The following is a 13,411-nucleotide window of genomic DNA, read 5'->3' on the forward strand; positions in this document are numbered from 1 at the left end:
TTAATAACTACTAATATAATTTTAGGAATTCTTATAGAGTCATCAATAATAATCAAAAAGTCATCTATTTGTCTATGTAGCATCACCAAAAGACAGTCTATCCTCATTGTTCTGCAGGAATCTGTTTAAAAGAGTAGGCTAATACCTAGTGATTGTTACATATATTTAATAATAACAGGAACAGAAGGAATCTTTTCCCAGGTGTAATATCTTCGGCCTTGTCTAAAGAAGCATATCTGTCATTAACTAACTGTACAGACCGTGAGGAACCATCTCATGAAGATTACCTGCTAGTTTTTAGCTTCTCCTTGATGGTTCCTGGCACCATATGAGTATGATGCTATCAATCATTGTCGCTGATAAAATATTTTACCACATTGTATTATATGATATTTATAATTTGTAAAAAGTGCCCATTTACAGATACAGATGAAAATTATGATGCATCTGTGTGTGCTGTTCATGATCTCAGTGTATAACGCATGTGATTATAAACTTAAACTATTAGATAATTAAAAGTTAGTGCCCTGGAAACTCATCACCCAATTTTGTTCCCCGTAGGTATTTATGAGCCTCCATTTCTTATACTACTGCAGTGAACCAACCTTGGATGTGAAAATTGCCTTTTGTCAGGTGTGTGTTCCTTACAGGTAAAACAAGGTACAGTACCCTCCCTTGTATTTCACTTTCGCCATTCCGTATTCATATGTGCCACACCAAGTTTTTATTCATCCCCAAAGGTTTTTTTTGGAAAGCACAGTGAACACTTAGGTTTTAATCCCCGTTTCTAGTTTATTGAGGAAAGCTTAGAAATGAAGAAACCTTTCTGAACGAGTTTATAAATAAATCAATCTATAAAGTGATTTCTAGTTGGATTTCAGTTGTACTTCAGCAGTTTACTATTTCTGTCCAAATCCTTGGGATGTGGCATTGAACCTTAAGGCACCAGGAACTCGAATGGCTCTCCTTTTTCTTAAGGGCTGAGGGGTCCCAAATGCAGCACCTTCAATGGCTACCTGTTGTTACCTACATGTGTCATTCATTTTAGTGCTACATAGGCTAGAAAATAAAATAAAATAAAACCACAACAACTAAATGTCAGTGTCCAACAAGGGAAGGATGGGAAGGTAGCCACAATGGTTGATGTTGTGCGAAGCCAGTAACTCTATGCCCTTGCACTCATTCAAGCACTGTAACTAAAATGGCAGTTATTTAGGGCCTCTTGACACAGGGGTGGTGTGTACAGAACAGTGTTAGCCTCAGACAGCTGTCAGGGTCTCAATGCAGTCCTTGCCTTTACTCTTCAGCATTGCTGGAGATCTGGTAATTGTAGGAATTGTAAGCTAACCATATTCCCAGGGAGTGCAGAGAGCTGTGCTTCCCTCTCTCTGTGTGTACTTACTGCTTCTTCCCACGGAGCTAAGCTGTGGACTGGGTGGTATGTACCCACCGAAAGCAGGTGTAGGAGGCAACTATGTTTCCTCTGTTATTTCAGACAAATCTCTTCACAGCAAAGGGAACAGTGTTTTGGCTTCACTTAGTTTCTATGGCCCGCACTCTCCCTGGACATGAGTGGGTGGGATCTCTTCTCTAACAAGAGTTCTGGATGCAGCCAGCATAGTCTGAAATGCCAAGGTACCATTTAGTAGACGCTTGCTTGCAACTGAGTGAATTCCTCAACCTTTCTGTGCCTCAGTTTCCCAATTTGTAACTGGGAAAACAATAGCATCCCCCTCCGAGATTGTTCCGGGAATTGAATGAACCTGTAGTTGCAAAGTTTTTGAAACACTGCTGGGATGAGCTAACTCTGTGAGAGAGTCACAAGCCACCGAATTTCTACTTACGCTTCAGGTGTTCCTTCCCCGCAGGTTCTGAACGTGTGCATGACCTTGAGAACTCACACAGTTCCACCTCTCCAAGCCAGATTCATGCATGCTACTGCCTGGTTCTACATCTCAAATTAGATGACTAGAAAACATGCAAAACCATACTGATTCAAGGCTGATCCCTGGTTAGTGTGGTGGTGTACACTATGGAGGCTGAGGCTGGGGAACCATGAGTTCAAGGTTAATCTGAGCTACGTAAGGAACTTTGCTCAGAGACAATAAAACACCAAATCTTGCTTACCTCATTCCTCTCTCAATTGTCTTTGCTCCAATTCAGGAAATGCTGACTGCATCTTTCCAATCAGAACAAAACCAGGGCGTCATTTTATGGGCCTTCCCTCATGTCCAGCGTGTCAGCAGACTCTGCCGAATGTAACCCAATCTGTGCCTGTATTATCACCATCTCTTACCATTGTTCTTCTAGCACTCTGCTCCAACCCACCCCTGCTTTTGTTGGAATTACTGTAAGAGCAGCTGTCCTTGCCAGCCCTAAATGATGTAACCTCAGATCACCAGTAAGAGTGGCCTCTGAGTTATATGTGTTACTAGAAACAAGACAAATCTTCCCCCAGCATCTTTCAAAGTCCTTGAATCTCATAGGAGATGCTCCAGTTCCCCATTTTACAGTCATAAATTTAACACTCTGAAGACTGCTCCCCCAAGATTCCCTACTACCTGACTAGTTTCCTTGCTGCTGGAGACCAGTCCTGGTGATGGCCAGGTCCTGCAGAAGGATAAGGAGTTGGTTGTCAAAGGAGAAGTGAATTGGGCACAGTGGTCAGAAGGAATCTTGCACTTAAATGATGGCAGTCAGGGTGCGTCTTTGTTTATACAGAACTCAGTAGGCAGGGATAGATTCATGTTGTTCCAAAACATAGATCAGATCATTTTTGTCTCTCTAGATGTATTTCATTCCTCTGGGTCATAAATTAATCATCATTGATAATCTTTGACAGAACAGAGTTATCTTTTACAATAACTTCCCTCATCAACCAATTTTTTTTTAAAGAATCTAGAGGCATATTTTGCCAAAGCATGACAGCCTCTTCTCAGGTTGGGAGCTCTTGCAGTTTCAAGGGCACTAGACAGAAAAAACATCTCCAAGCCACCCTGGGCAGATTGTCATGTCCCGAGCAGTGTATTATGAACTTTTAATGGTCAGACTGTCAATCATTATTAGGCCCAAGTAAAACCTTCAGTCCAAAGCTTCTGTGGTTATTATTCAATTTCTGCCATAATACAATGTGTATATCTTTGTAGAATTTACTTATTTGTCTAATCTTGGTATTCTTTTGTTCCTTGGGCATACAACACCACAGCAACCCTGCACAAGCTAACTTTTCTAAGAAGGGGAGGTCTTAATACTTATTTTTTTTTATCATTTGTCCACATCATTTTTGTCTATCAATATAAGGCTCTGTGTAGAGAAGACATTACTCTGGCCTATCTAGCTTTCTTGCTGTTATCTTTTCCTCAAGGGGAATACCGTGTGCAGCCCCCAATCTTACATGCATGCAATCACATGAGTATATAGGAGGAAGAGGCTTTTAGTCTGATATCCGCCAACTCTTCTAGCCTGCTGAATCTTGTTGACCTTTTAAAGTTTACTTTGTTGATTATCTTGTTCCTGAGAAAGTACAGGGACAGATGTTCTAAGAGTATCTTGGAGCCAGAGCCTCATAAGGAAATCTCTGGTGTCTTTATTTGAGTCACAACCTTTAGAGCATAAGGAAGACCTTCAAATAAGATCAGAGAAAGATATCTCTTTAAAAGCAGGAAGGGTAGCATGCTCAAGATTTTCCTGGGGAAGCTTAGGAACAGTACTCCTGGAGAAGACATAAATGACTCATAAGAAATTCCTCATCAATCTAATATCCCCAAGTTGCATTAAATATTAAAATTAAATATTAAAAACATCTCAAGCCTGCACTACATGGAGATCAAGACCAAAAGTGGAAGACCACATGACGGTGATCTCATCACTCAGCTCGGCTTGGCTGGATCTTGGTCAAGCATCTGTGCTGGCTTTATGACTTTGACTATTCCCATTAAACATGGCTGTGCCACCCTGGCTCTCTTTCCCACACACCGACCTTATTTGACTCGCTACGTGTGTGGCTGGTGTGACAGACCACTTCTCTTTTCCCACCAGAAAAGGCTTTCGCACGCACTTGGCCAGAAACAGTGTTTTAGACTCTTGCTAGAGCCAGTTCACACCAGTTCTCAGAGACAACTGTTCATATCTCTTCTACCTCATGGGCCCAGGGATGTCAGTTCGATAGCCCAAGATGTCTTGACAGGAGTTTTACACAAGAATGACCTGATACGATGAAGTCTCCTACCTTCTTCTCCCCATTGGTCCCAACACTTCTGAGCATACTCTGGGATTTGCCTCTCGCTCATTCCCAATAGTATTTGACATGGAGTCCACAAAATAAGTGCTCTGTGAAAGAACAAATGAGCAGTGTTTCAGTTGTCTGATCGGTTGCAGCTCTGATCCATCTCGGGTGGGAAATGAGCACCTAGCGATAACACTGGCCAACAGAGCTATTTTCTTAGTGGTAGTACACGCTCTAGTTACTATCAACTTCTCTCTTAGTTAGGGTGTTGCTGCTGTGAACAGATACCATGACCAATGTAAGTCTTATAAAGGTCAACATGTAATTGGGGCTGGCTCACAGGTCCAGAGGTTCTGTCCATTATCATCAAGGCAGGAGCATGGCAGCCTCCAGGCAGGCATGGTGCAGGAGGAGCTGAGAGTTCTACATCTTCATCTGAAGGAAGCCAAGAACAGACTGAGTATCTTCAGGCAACTAGGAGGAGAGTGTCCAATCCTACCCCCACAGTGACACACTTCCTCCAACAAGGCCACACCTTCTAATAGTGCCACTCCCTGGGCCAAGCATGTTCAAACCAGGATATTCCACTCCCTGACCCCCATAAGCTTGTTCAAACTCATGAGTCTATGGAGGCCATATCTAAACATAGTATAATAGAAAGGTAATTTAGTCCAACCTTCCAAGTCCCCATAGTCTGCAGCAGTATCAACAACGTTAAAAGTTCAAAGTCTCTTCTGAGATTCATTGTCACAGGCGTTAACTCTTAGAAAACAAAACCAGTAAGCAACGCTAGCCGGATATGCTGTAACTCAAAAATTGTCAGTTAAACTCTCTTGGAATTTCAGCCATTTAAGAAATTCAAAATGGCCCCTTGCGGGTTGGGCTTATTTTCCAGCAAACAGCTGTATTCGGATATGGGTGCAGAAATTTGTTCTAGTGACTGTCCTCTTGGACAATGAATGAGGCATGAACTATCTTACGGACTCTGGGTTATCTTACTTAGACTATGGCTTACAGGAACACAGCGAGCATTGTTCGCATCACATTCAGAAAGCGGGAGACCGACCGCCTGTGTACTCACGGTGTAGACATGGTACTGGGTAATACTACTACACATTCCTCTTTTGTTCCTGTAGCCCGGTGTCTGCTTTGTCTAGTAATGTGAAGGGAACGATGTATCTATTCTCAGAGGCGGGGTTATCGAGGTGTGGGTACCTTCAAACCATCTCTTAGGAACTTCTTTCCTAGGGCATCTCGCAGGCCTTCTCTATTCTGGAGTGTTTGTTGTGGCCACCAGCCAGGTGTGGTGGCATCTTAACTTCCACTCCTATCTGCTACTCGAAGATCTGCGGTAACCTGAACTAGCAATCAAAGGAGCCCACCATCTAGGCCTTGTGACCCCAGTCTGTAGATTATCATCACTCCATATTTTCAGTCTTTTAAATGTCTGTAAGAAAACCACAGAAACAGGGCTGGAGAGATGGCTCAGAGGTTAAGAGCACTGACTGCTCTTCCAGGAGTCCTGAGTTCAAATCCCAGCACCCACACGCTTACAACCATCTGTGATGAGATCGGGTGCCCTCTTCTGGTGTGTCTGGAGATGGCTACAGTGTACTTGCATAAAATAAATAAATAAATCTTTAAAAAGAAAACCAACCAAACAAAAGAAAACCACAGTAACAGGGCTGGAGAGATGGCTCAGTGATTAAGAGCACTGACTGCTCTTCCAGAGGTCCTGAGTTCAAATCCCAGCAACCACATGGCAGCTCACGACTATCTGGAATGATAATCTGAGGCCCTCTTGTGGTGTGCCTGAAGACAGTGACAGTGTACTTATATAAATAAAATAAAACAAACAAAAAACCTTCCAAAAATCCCAAACGAAGAATCCACAGGAACCATAGAAAATAAAAATTTCCAGATGCTAAACATTAACAAAAATATGTACATATTGTTTTAACTCAATTTTTATGGAATCATATTGAGTAATATGAAATTTGCTGGCTCTCTAACAGAATTAATAAATATTAACATATATTATATACATTACTTATTACAAATAATAAAGTAGTATCTCATTGCCTCATCTCGTTGTTTAAGGCGTTGCCACTAGGGGAGCTGTTGTTACATTTGGTGAAAAGTTTTCCTTTGGCTTAGGGGGCATGAAACAGATAACGTCTGTTTTCACAATGCGAATGGTAAACTAGAACTGGGCAATGCAAGGTGCTCGGTCTCCTGACCCTCCTGAAAACAGGACATCTGCCAGTGCCAGTCTTGGCTGAGCAGAGGCTAAGCTCTAGAGTTTCACTTTGTGTGCTTTGGGAGCTCTGCTGTACAGCGGATGGATCAGGACTCAACCACAAACTGACTTACAGCGATCAGGAGCTGAATCTCCCCCTTCCCACCTGCTGCTATGACCCTTCTCACTCCCTGAGGACTATCCTTGTCCCACGTGGGGCTCCTGCAGTGAAGACAAGACCAGGGCATCTCAACCTTGATTCTCAAGCTCAATTTATTTTAACCCAGTGAACTGGCTGGTTCTGTGTGTCAACTTGACACAAGCTGGAGTTATCACAGAGAAAGGAGCCTCCCTTGAGGAAATGCCTTCATGAGACCCAGCTGTAAGGCATTTTCTCAATTAGTGATCAAGAGGGGGAGGACCCAGCCCATTGTGGGTGGTGCCATTCTTGAGCTTGTGGTCCTGGGTTCTATAAAAGACCAAATTGAGCAAGCCAGGGGAAGCAAGCCAGTAAGTAACATCCCCCCATGGCCTCTGCATCAGCTCTTGCTTCCTGACCTGCTTGAGTTCCAGTCCTGACTTCCTTTGGAGATGAACAGCAATGTGGAAGTGTAAGCTGAATCAACCCTTTCCTCCCCAACTTGCTTCTTGGTCATGATGTTTGTGCAGGAGTAGAAACCCTGACTAAGACATCCAGAAAATGTTCAATACATAGTTTTGAGCCCTTAAAGGTGGAAAGAAAGGCGGCAGAGAAACACTGTCTCCTGAGTAGATATTTGATTTCTTTTCTTCCAAAGGTAACTTCTCAGCATCCCCCATCCCTTGGAAGAGTATGCTCCTAGACTTGGTCATGTTTGGGCTATTTTAATAATCACAGTCATTAGTAATCTAACATTTATCCAACAGTTATTGTGTACTCATATCTAAATGACTCATGAATAGTTTTGAAGGGTTTCCTGACTTGGAGAGAGCCTGAGTTAATAGTTGGTTGGGCCTGTGGGGATGGCTCAGGCAGGGAAGCTGTCAGTCACAAGCCTAAGGGCCTGAGTTTCATCCTTGGAACTCACAGAAGCCAGGCATTGGGGCCTGTGTTTAGAATCCCCAGCAAGATGAGAGGAGAAAGCTGGGCCCCGGGAACCACTAAGCAGCAGTCCAGCAGACTTAGGGAAGACCCAGGCCAGCGAGTGACTCAGGGTCAAAGCCCTGAAGAACAGTGCCCTGAGGTGTTCTCTGACCTCCACATGTGTGCACTGATCAGGCACAGTGTACCCCATATACATAGCCACCTGCACACAAATTCGTCAATCATAAGTCATGTGTTTAGGTGGCCTTAGAGATTAAGCACTGGCCTGGTTTGTCTTCCTTCGGCTGTGTCACCGAAACACTTCTGCCTCGTCAAGGAGATAGTCATGAACTTGCCGATTGCTGACTGCCAATAATCACTTCCTTTATTCGATATATCCTATAGATATTTTAACTAGCCATATTTACACATTCTGCCTTGCATACATTCAGTATCATTTTATAGTCCATAAATATAAGCAACTGTAAGCTGTCAATGTCCAGTATAAAGTAAAATGAAGAAAAAAATGACTAAGATTTTTTCCCCTTCATTTTGTCTGCATAGCCCCAAGTTTGCCGACGTTGGAGTTGAATTACGTCTTATTTTGGAGTTTGAGGGTTTAATAATTATACAAATCCTGATATACTCTGTTTCTATGAGTTACTTCTAAAGTCTTATTTTTATGAGAGAGAACTAGAGAGAAAGAGACAGAATGTGAATGAGAGACTGCAGGTGTCAGGCGTGCGAGGGACAGAGCTGTGGAGGCTGCGAACCATGTGACGTGGGTGCCGAGAACTGGACTCTAGCTGTGTCCAAAGGAGCAGGGAGTGCTATTAACCACTGAGCCGTCTCTCCCCTGCCCCTTTTTGGGTTTTATTTTCAATTAACACGAAACATTAAAAAATGGTAAGCAGTACAATTCGATGCTTCAGGACTCATGTAATGGTTGAATTACTGTAATTATCACACCCGTCACTCAGACCATTCATTCCCTCTCTCCGAAGCAGCCATTATAAACTTCTTAATGGCTTCTGTCGGCATGGAGTAGTTTGATTGGGAACCAAATTAACACAAGATTAAAAAACACAATCTCTGATCGACACGAGGCGAGGAAAAGCCTTTTCACGAGTGTCTCGGATGCGTGTACTGCATACAGCAGCAGAAATGCACAAATGCAGCTACACACAGCAGTGGCAACATGACTCTGCCCAGGAAACCAGATGCCAGACTTGGAGCTGCAGGATTAGGTGTGCGCTCCGGTCCGGTCCGGTCCGGTCCGGTTCAGTCTTGCTTTGGACATTTTTTCGTTCGGCTGGCAGTTTTCCTACCTATAGTTCTCCTTGGAAGCTGTCCCAGGCTGTCTGGAATCTCCAGTATCCTCGGGTCTCTTTGCAGCTTAGTCTTAACGTCACAGCTTAATAAAAATGGGAGCTCAAAGCCTTCTTTCAGGAACTCTGACCCTGCCTCACTTTGCTTGTCCTCAGTGGCTTTTTGGAGTTTGTATTCAAGCCTCCATGACCCGCAGAACCGTTTCACTTGGCGAAACCTGTAACCGCGTGGACCATCCTGCCAAATTCCGCTGCCAGCTTGGATACAGTCTGACCCCCTTTTTTAGCAGAACTCTTGCATATTTTGCTAAAAATCCGTCCTCGGGAAGTCGTATCCTTAGAAAGTTATTTCCCAACAGGAAATCCCTTCAGGAAAGTTGTAAGTCTGGACTCTGGTTTCAAATCATTTTGCATTTGTGTATGTTGGAACCTTGCACTGGTGGACCATTCCCTCAGAACGTCTTTCCTACTTTCCACGGAGGAGCACAGGCTTTCTTGGTGATCGTTATAGCTTCTCTCTTCCTGTCTGCTTTGTCTGCGCTTCTGTTCTCGTTCACATTGCTCTGCTCTCCAGACTGTACAATTTCCATATCTTTCTGTCCTCCACCATCGAGCTGGCATAGAGAAACGAGCAGAGGCCACTCCACAGCCCCGGGATTTAGGCGCTCCTGAAAGCTCCATGGATTTATTTGGACTTGGGTTTCATTTAGATTCGCAGGGCCTGGTCAGGATGCAGCACAGGCAGCCTCCAGCTAGTTCTCCACAGATTCCTTGTTTCCCTTCGAAGCTTCAGGAGACAACCAACTAACCTCCCCCACCCTCACCCCATCCACATTTCCTCCAGCATTCAGGTTTCCCACCAAAATGACCCGTTAAGCTCCTGTCTTAAGGGCGTGTGGTCGGTCATAGTACGGCAGGGACCGCGGGTAGAGCAGGTGGTTATGTCACATTGTATCCATAGTCCAGCAGCCGACACATGGATGAGGTTCATTCTCATTTAGTTGTTTCTCAGTTCTCTCTTCAGCCCAGAACTCCAGCCCATGCCATGGTTCTGCTCACATGCAGGGTGCATCTTCCCTCTTCAGCTAAAGGTTTATGAAAATACCGTGAAGACCCACCCAGAGGTGTGTCCCCTAAGTGCTTCCCACGCTAGTGGAGTTGACAATGAGACAAGGCACTGTGACTCAGTATCGCTTCCTCTGTGGTTTTATTTTTCATATTTTCACAGACTTCATACAAAGTGTCAGATGACGTTTAGAGAAACTTATTGTTTCTTTTTGTTGGGCTCCTACTCCCGTGTATTTAATGGAACAGGACTCTGACTTCATATATGTTTTGATACATAATATTTAATTTTGCACTAATAATCTAAAAATCACAGCATTGATGCTTTTGTTCGTCTGATGGAAGGGGAAAAGATATTTAGCAAAGACAAGGTGCCCAGTATAATCGCCTGCACTCATTTTCTGATGAGATAACTCACAGGTGTGCACACGGTCATGGCAACTGTCCTCTTGCCTTTATGAAATGAGACTTGTATTGCTTGTTGGTATTTTCTCTTGTGTCTACATGGAAATATGGCTATAGCAGATTTAATGCTCCATTTCTGTTCTATACCCTGGAATATTTACATAAAAAACTATGGAATGTCTATTTCAGTTAAAATGGACTCTGTCACACCACCTAAGATTAACTGACAAGATATAAAATTCACTTTTGTAACTGTGGGAGACCTTTGGTGTTGGTTCATTTTTCTTTAAAAACGAGCTTGGTTTACTTAACACAAAAGGGTAAAATTTTAACTTTCTGTGGAATAAGATTAACTTGATTGTAAGTGAAGCTTGGTATTGTAAGTTTAATTATAATTGAAGGCTCAATCAGACTGAACAAAGTCATGGCTTGAGTATTTATTTTTTTTTATAGTCGTGCTGTAAAATTCCCTAGGACTGTCCATGATTTCAGAGCATGGTTCATCTGTAGCCAAGCTTGATAAAAGATGTGTGAAACATACAGATTCCATTTCAGTCTAAATTGTGCTCATCTGTAATTATTTTGTGCTTCTGACACAGTATTTATCTTGGGACAGAGGGCATTGGAAATAGAAATGAAGTTATAGTCTTTGCTTTACTGAAAAAACGATTACCTAAGGCTGGGCGCAGGACCACGAGTGGCTACATTATTTTTAGGTAGGTCAAGCTTGCCCACTAGCAGTTCAGTTCCAAGTTCTAAACTCCGCAGATGCCAGTATTCTCTTGGGACTTCACATTCTCTAAAATGTAAATGCTTGATTAGACGTTGCCAACACATTCAAAAGGGTCAGAGCGCCTGTGTGCCTTTAGCACTATGTTTGTGTTGTTGATTTTCAGAGCTGCGTTGAATTCAGGGACTTGCACATACTAGGCCAGGGCCTCTTATCACAAAGCTATACCCCCAGCTCTGAAACACGTATATAAGGTGGCAGAAGACCCACGGCAGAGTGGCACTCCCCTATAATACCAGGTACTTGGGCAGCCACAGCTGGAAGATAACAGCTGTCAAGCCATTTTGGGTTGCATATTGAGTTCAATGTCACCTTGAGTAATCTAGCGAGATTCCTATTTCAAAATTTAAAGCAAGTCTGGGGGTTTAGCCCAGGGTAAAACCTATTTCTAGAATATACACATTCCTTAGCATCCACAAGGCCCAATGCTGCAACAAATATATAAATGATAAACAGAAGAATAATAAAAACAGGTAAGAAGCCATGCAAACCAAGATCTTAGCAGGAAGAATGAGGAACTGAAGCATCAATTATATCTCTTCGTGGCCATGCGAGTGCAGGAATGAAAATAACAAAGAGATTTACACGGGTCCCGGGATAATGCTGTGTGCTGTATATGGAAACAGACTCAGGCTCAAGATTAATGATTGTAGCATTGAGGAACTCTAAATGTTCCTGTCTAAAACCATAGAGACGGACTTCAGGTAAAGGCTGGTGAGTCCCAGATGAACTCACTAGAAACATTGTTTCTAGAAACATAGTTTCCACATGTTATTTGACTGTCCTGTCCTTTTACTCTATGGCAAGAAAGTTTTTAGTTTTTCTTGATACTTGGCTGTTCTTCATTGTCCCAATTACAGAGTTCTTCTTGTCTCAATTGTGTAACTGAACTGTTGTTTCCAAGGCGCCCTTCTTTATCACAGACAAGGCGGGAATGTGTAGAGGGAGAGGTGGAGAATGCAGTGTCTTAGCTTAGTGGGCAATGCCATTGATTCTGAAGTCAGCACCCACTCTCCCAGCCTCTACGGCGTGAGGTAGTGCTCAGTACCATGAGGCTGGAGCATTGTGTCTTTACAGCCCATGTGCTGTGTCTTGAGACCAAAACAACACCTGTTCAGTAAAAATGGAGGGTAATAATAATGTACCCTCAATCTCTAGACTTACCAGAGTAAAAGTTTACGTCCTACAGGTAGATTCCAATGCATGCTGGGATGGGTTCCTTTCTTTCTAGTGTCTCAGGAGTTTGAACTCCTGCTACCCTGTGTGGTAGCAGCCGAGATACCACAGTGAGAAGAAAGAGGAGTAGGCAACGCACATCACTTCACATTACTAAAATTAAATTTTATTTACTCAGTGTGTGTGTGTGTGTGTGTGTGTGTGTGTGTGTGCGCGCGCATGCATGCTCATTTATACATATACCACGGTATGCATGTGGAGGTCAGAGGACAACATTTCCCAGTTACTCATCTCCATTCACAGTGTGGTTTTCTTTGGTGGCAGAGGTCTCTACCCACTGAGCAATCTTGCTATCCCTCCACTGTGGAAATGGGAAGTGTAACTTGTTGCTTAAGTCTTTTGAATCCTGATATCTCTCTACACTTTACACTTCTAGCACAGCGATTTTGGCTTTAAGGGTGGGTTAAGAGTTGAATGAACTTTGCTTAAAATATTGCAAGTGTATTTTTAAACGGTGCACGGCATCTCTATCATAGTGACCATGGCTCCGTAATAACTGAGAAAGTCACGTGGATCATCTAGTGTGAATCTCTCCCCGAGGAAGAGTAGACGCTTTCCTTCTGTGCGTAAGGAAACTGAGGCTGGGTTTATAGGACATTACTCAAGGTCTCGTAGTGGGATTCTAAAGCAGACCATTAGGTGCTATGCCACAGTAGTACTCTCTGTGGAGGTTTTCTGTCTAGTACTTCTCCCCTGGAAAATGAGAATATCAATTCTATCATTCGTTCCTGAACCGATGTTAGGCTAGCACCCAGCAACTCCATGCAGTACGGTTTTCTTCCTCTGTGCATAAAGAGGAGGCAGAGCAGGCAGAGGCCCCAGCACCAGCATTGATTACACCAGATGCTTTTTCACACAGCGGAAAATGATGTTAAATGTTAAGTTATGGGAAGTGTTAAGAGTGTTTGTTATACTGTTGCTATAACATCAATTCCACAGAGTCACATCTCTGGACCAACTAGCATTCAAATTAAATAGATTCCAGGAGAGAACTGTCCTTAGAGAATCACCTATCAAGAAACAGTGGCAAAGTGTGCCCCCAACAAAACAAAACCCTGGG

The 13,411-nt window shown here is 43.2% G+C and overlaps 1 protein-coding gene across 13 annotated transcripts in view; it reads left to right on the forward strand.

Annotated features, from left to right (window-relative positions):
• Nucleotides 1-13,411, forward strand: part of Mapk10 (mitogen activated protein kinase 10) — a 276,187-nt gene that overhangs the window by 142,546 nt on the left and 120,230 nt on the right. For 5 of the 13 annotated variants that reach the window (NM_012806.2, XM_087582326.1, XM_087582329.1 and 2 more), the window contains 1 exon segment: nt 562-660. The exons of 3 other annotated variants lie outside the window; for them this stretch is intronic. Coding sequence is in view for 5 of the 10 variants with exons in the window: in NM_001270556.1 (NP_001257485.1) it covers nt 568-633 (66 nt within the window). In the remaining 5 variants the exon portion in view is untranslated. 13 annotated transcript variants of the gene reach the window in all.

This window comes from Rattus norvegicus, chromosome 14 (assembly GCF_021556685.1).
Source record: "Rattus norvegicus strain SHRSP/BbbUtx chromosome 14, alternate assembly SHRSP_T2T, whole genome shotgun sequence".
Taxonomy (NCBI): domain Eukaryota; kingdom Metazoa; phylum Chordata; class Mammalia; order Rodentia; family Muridae; genus Rattus; species Rattus norvegicus.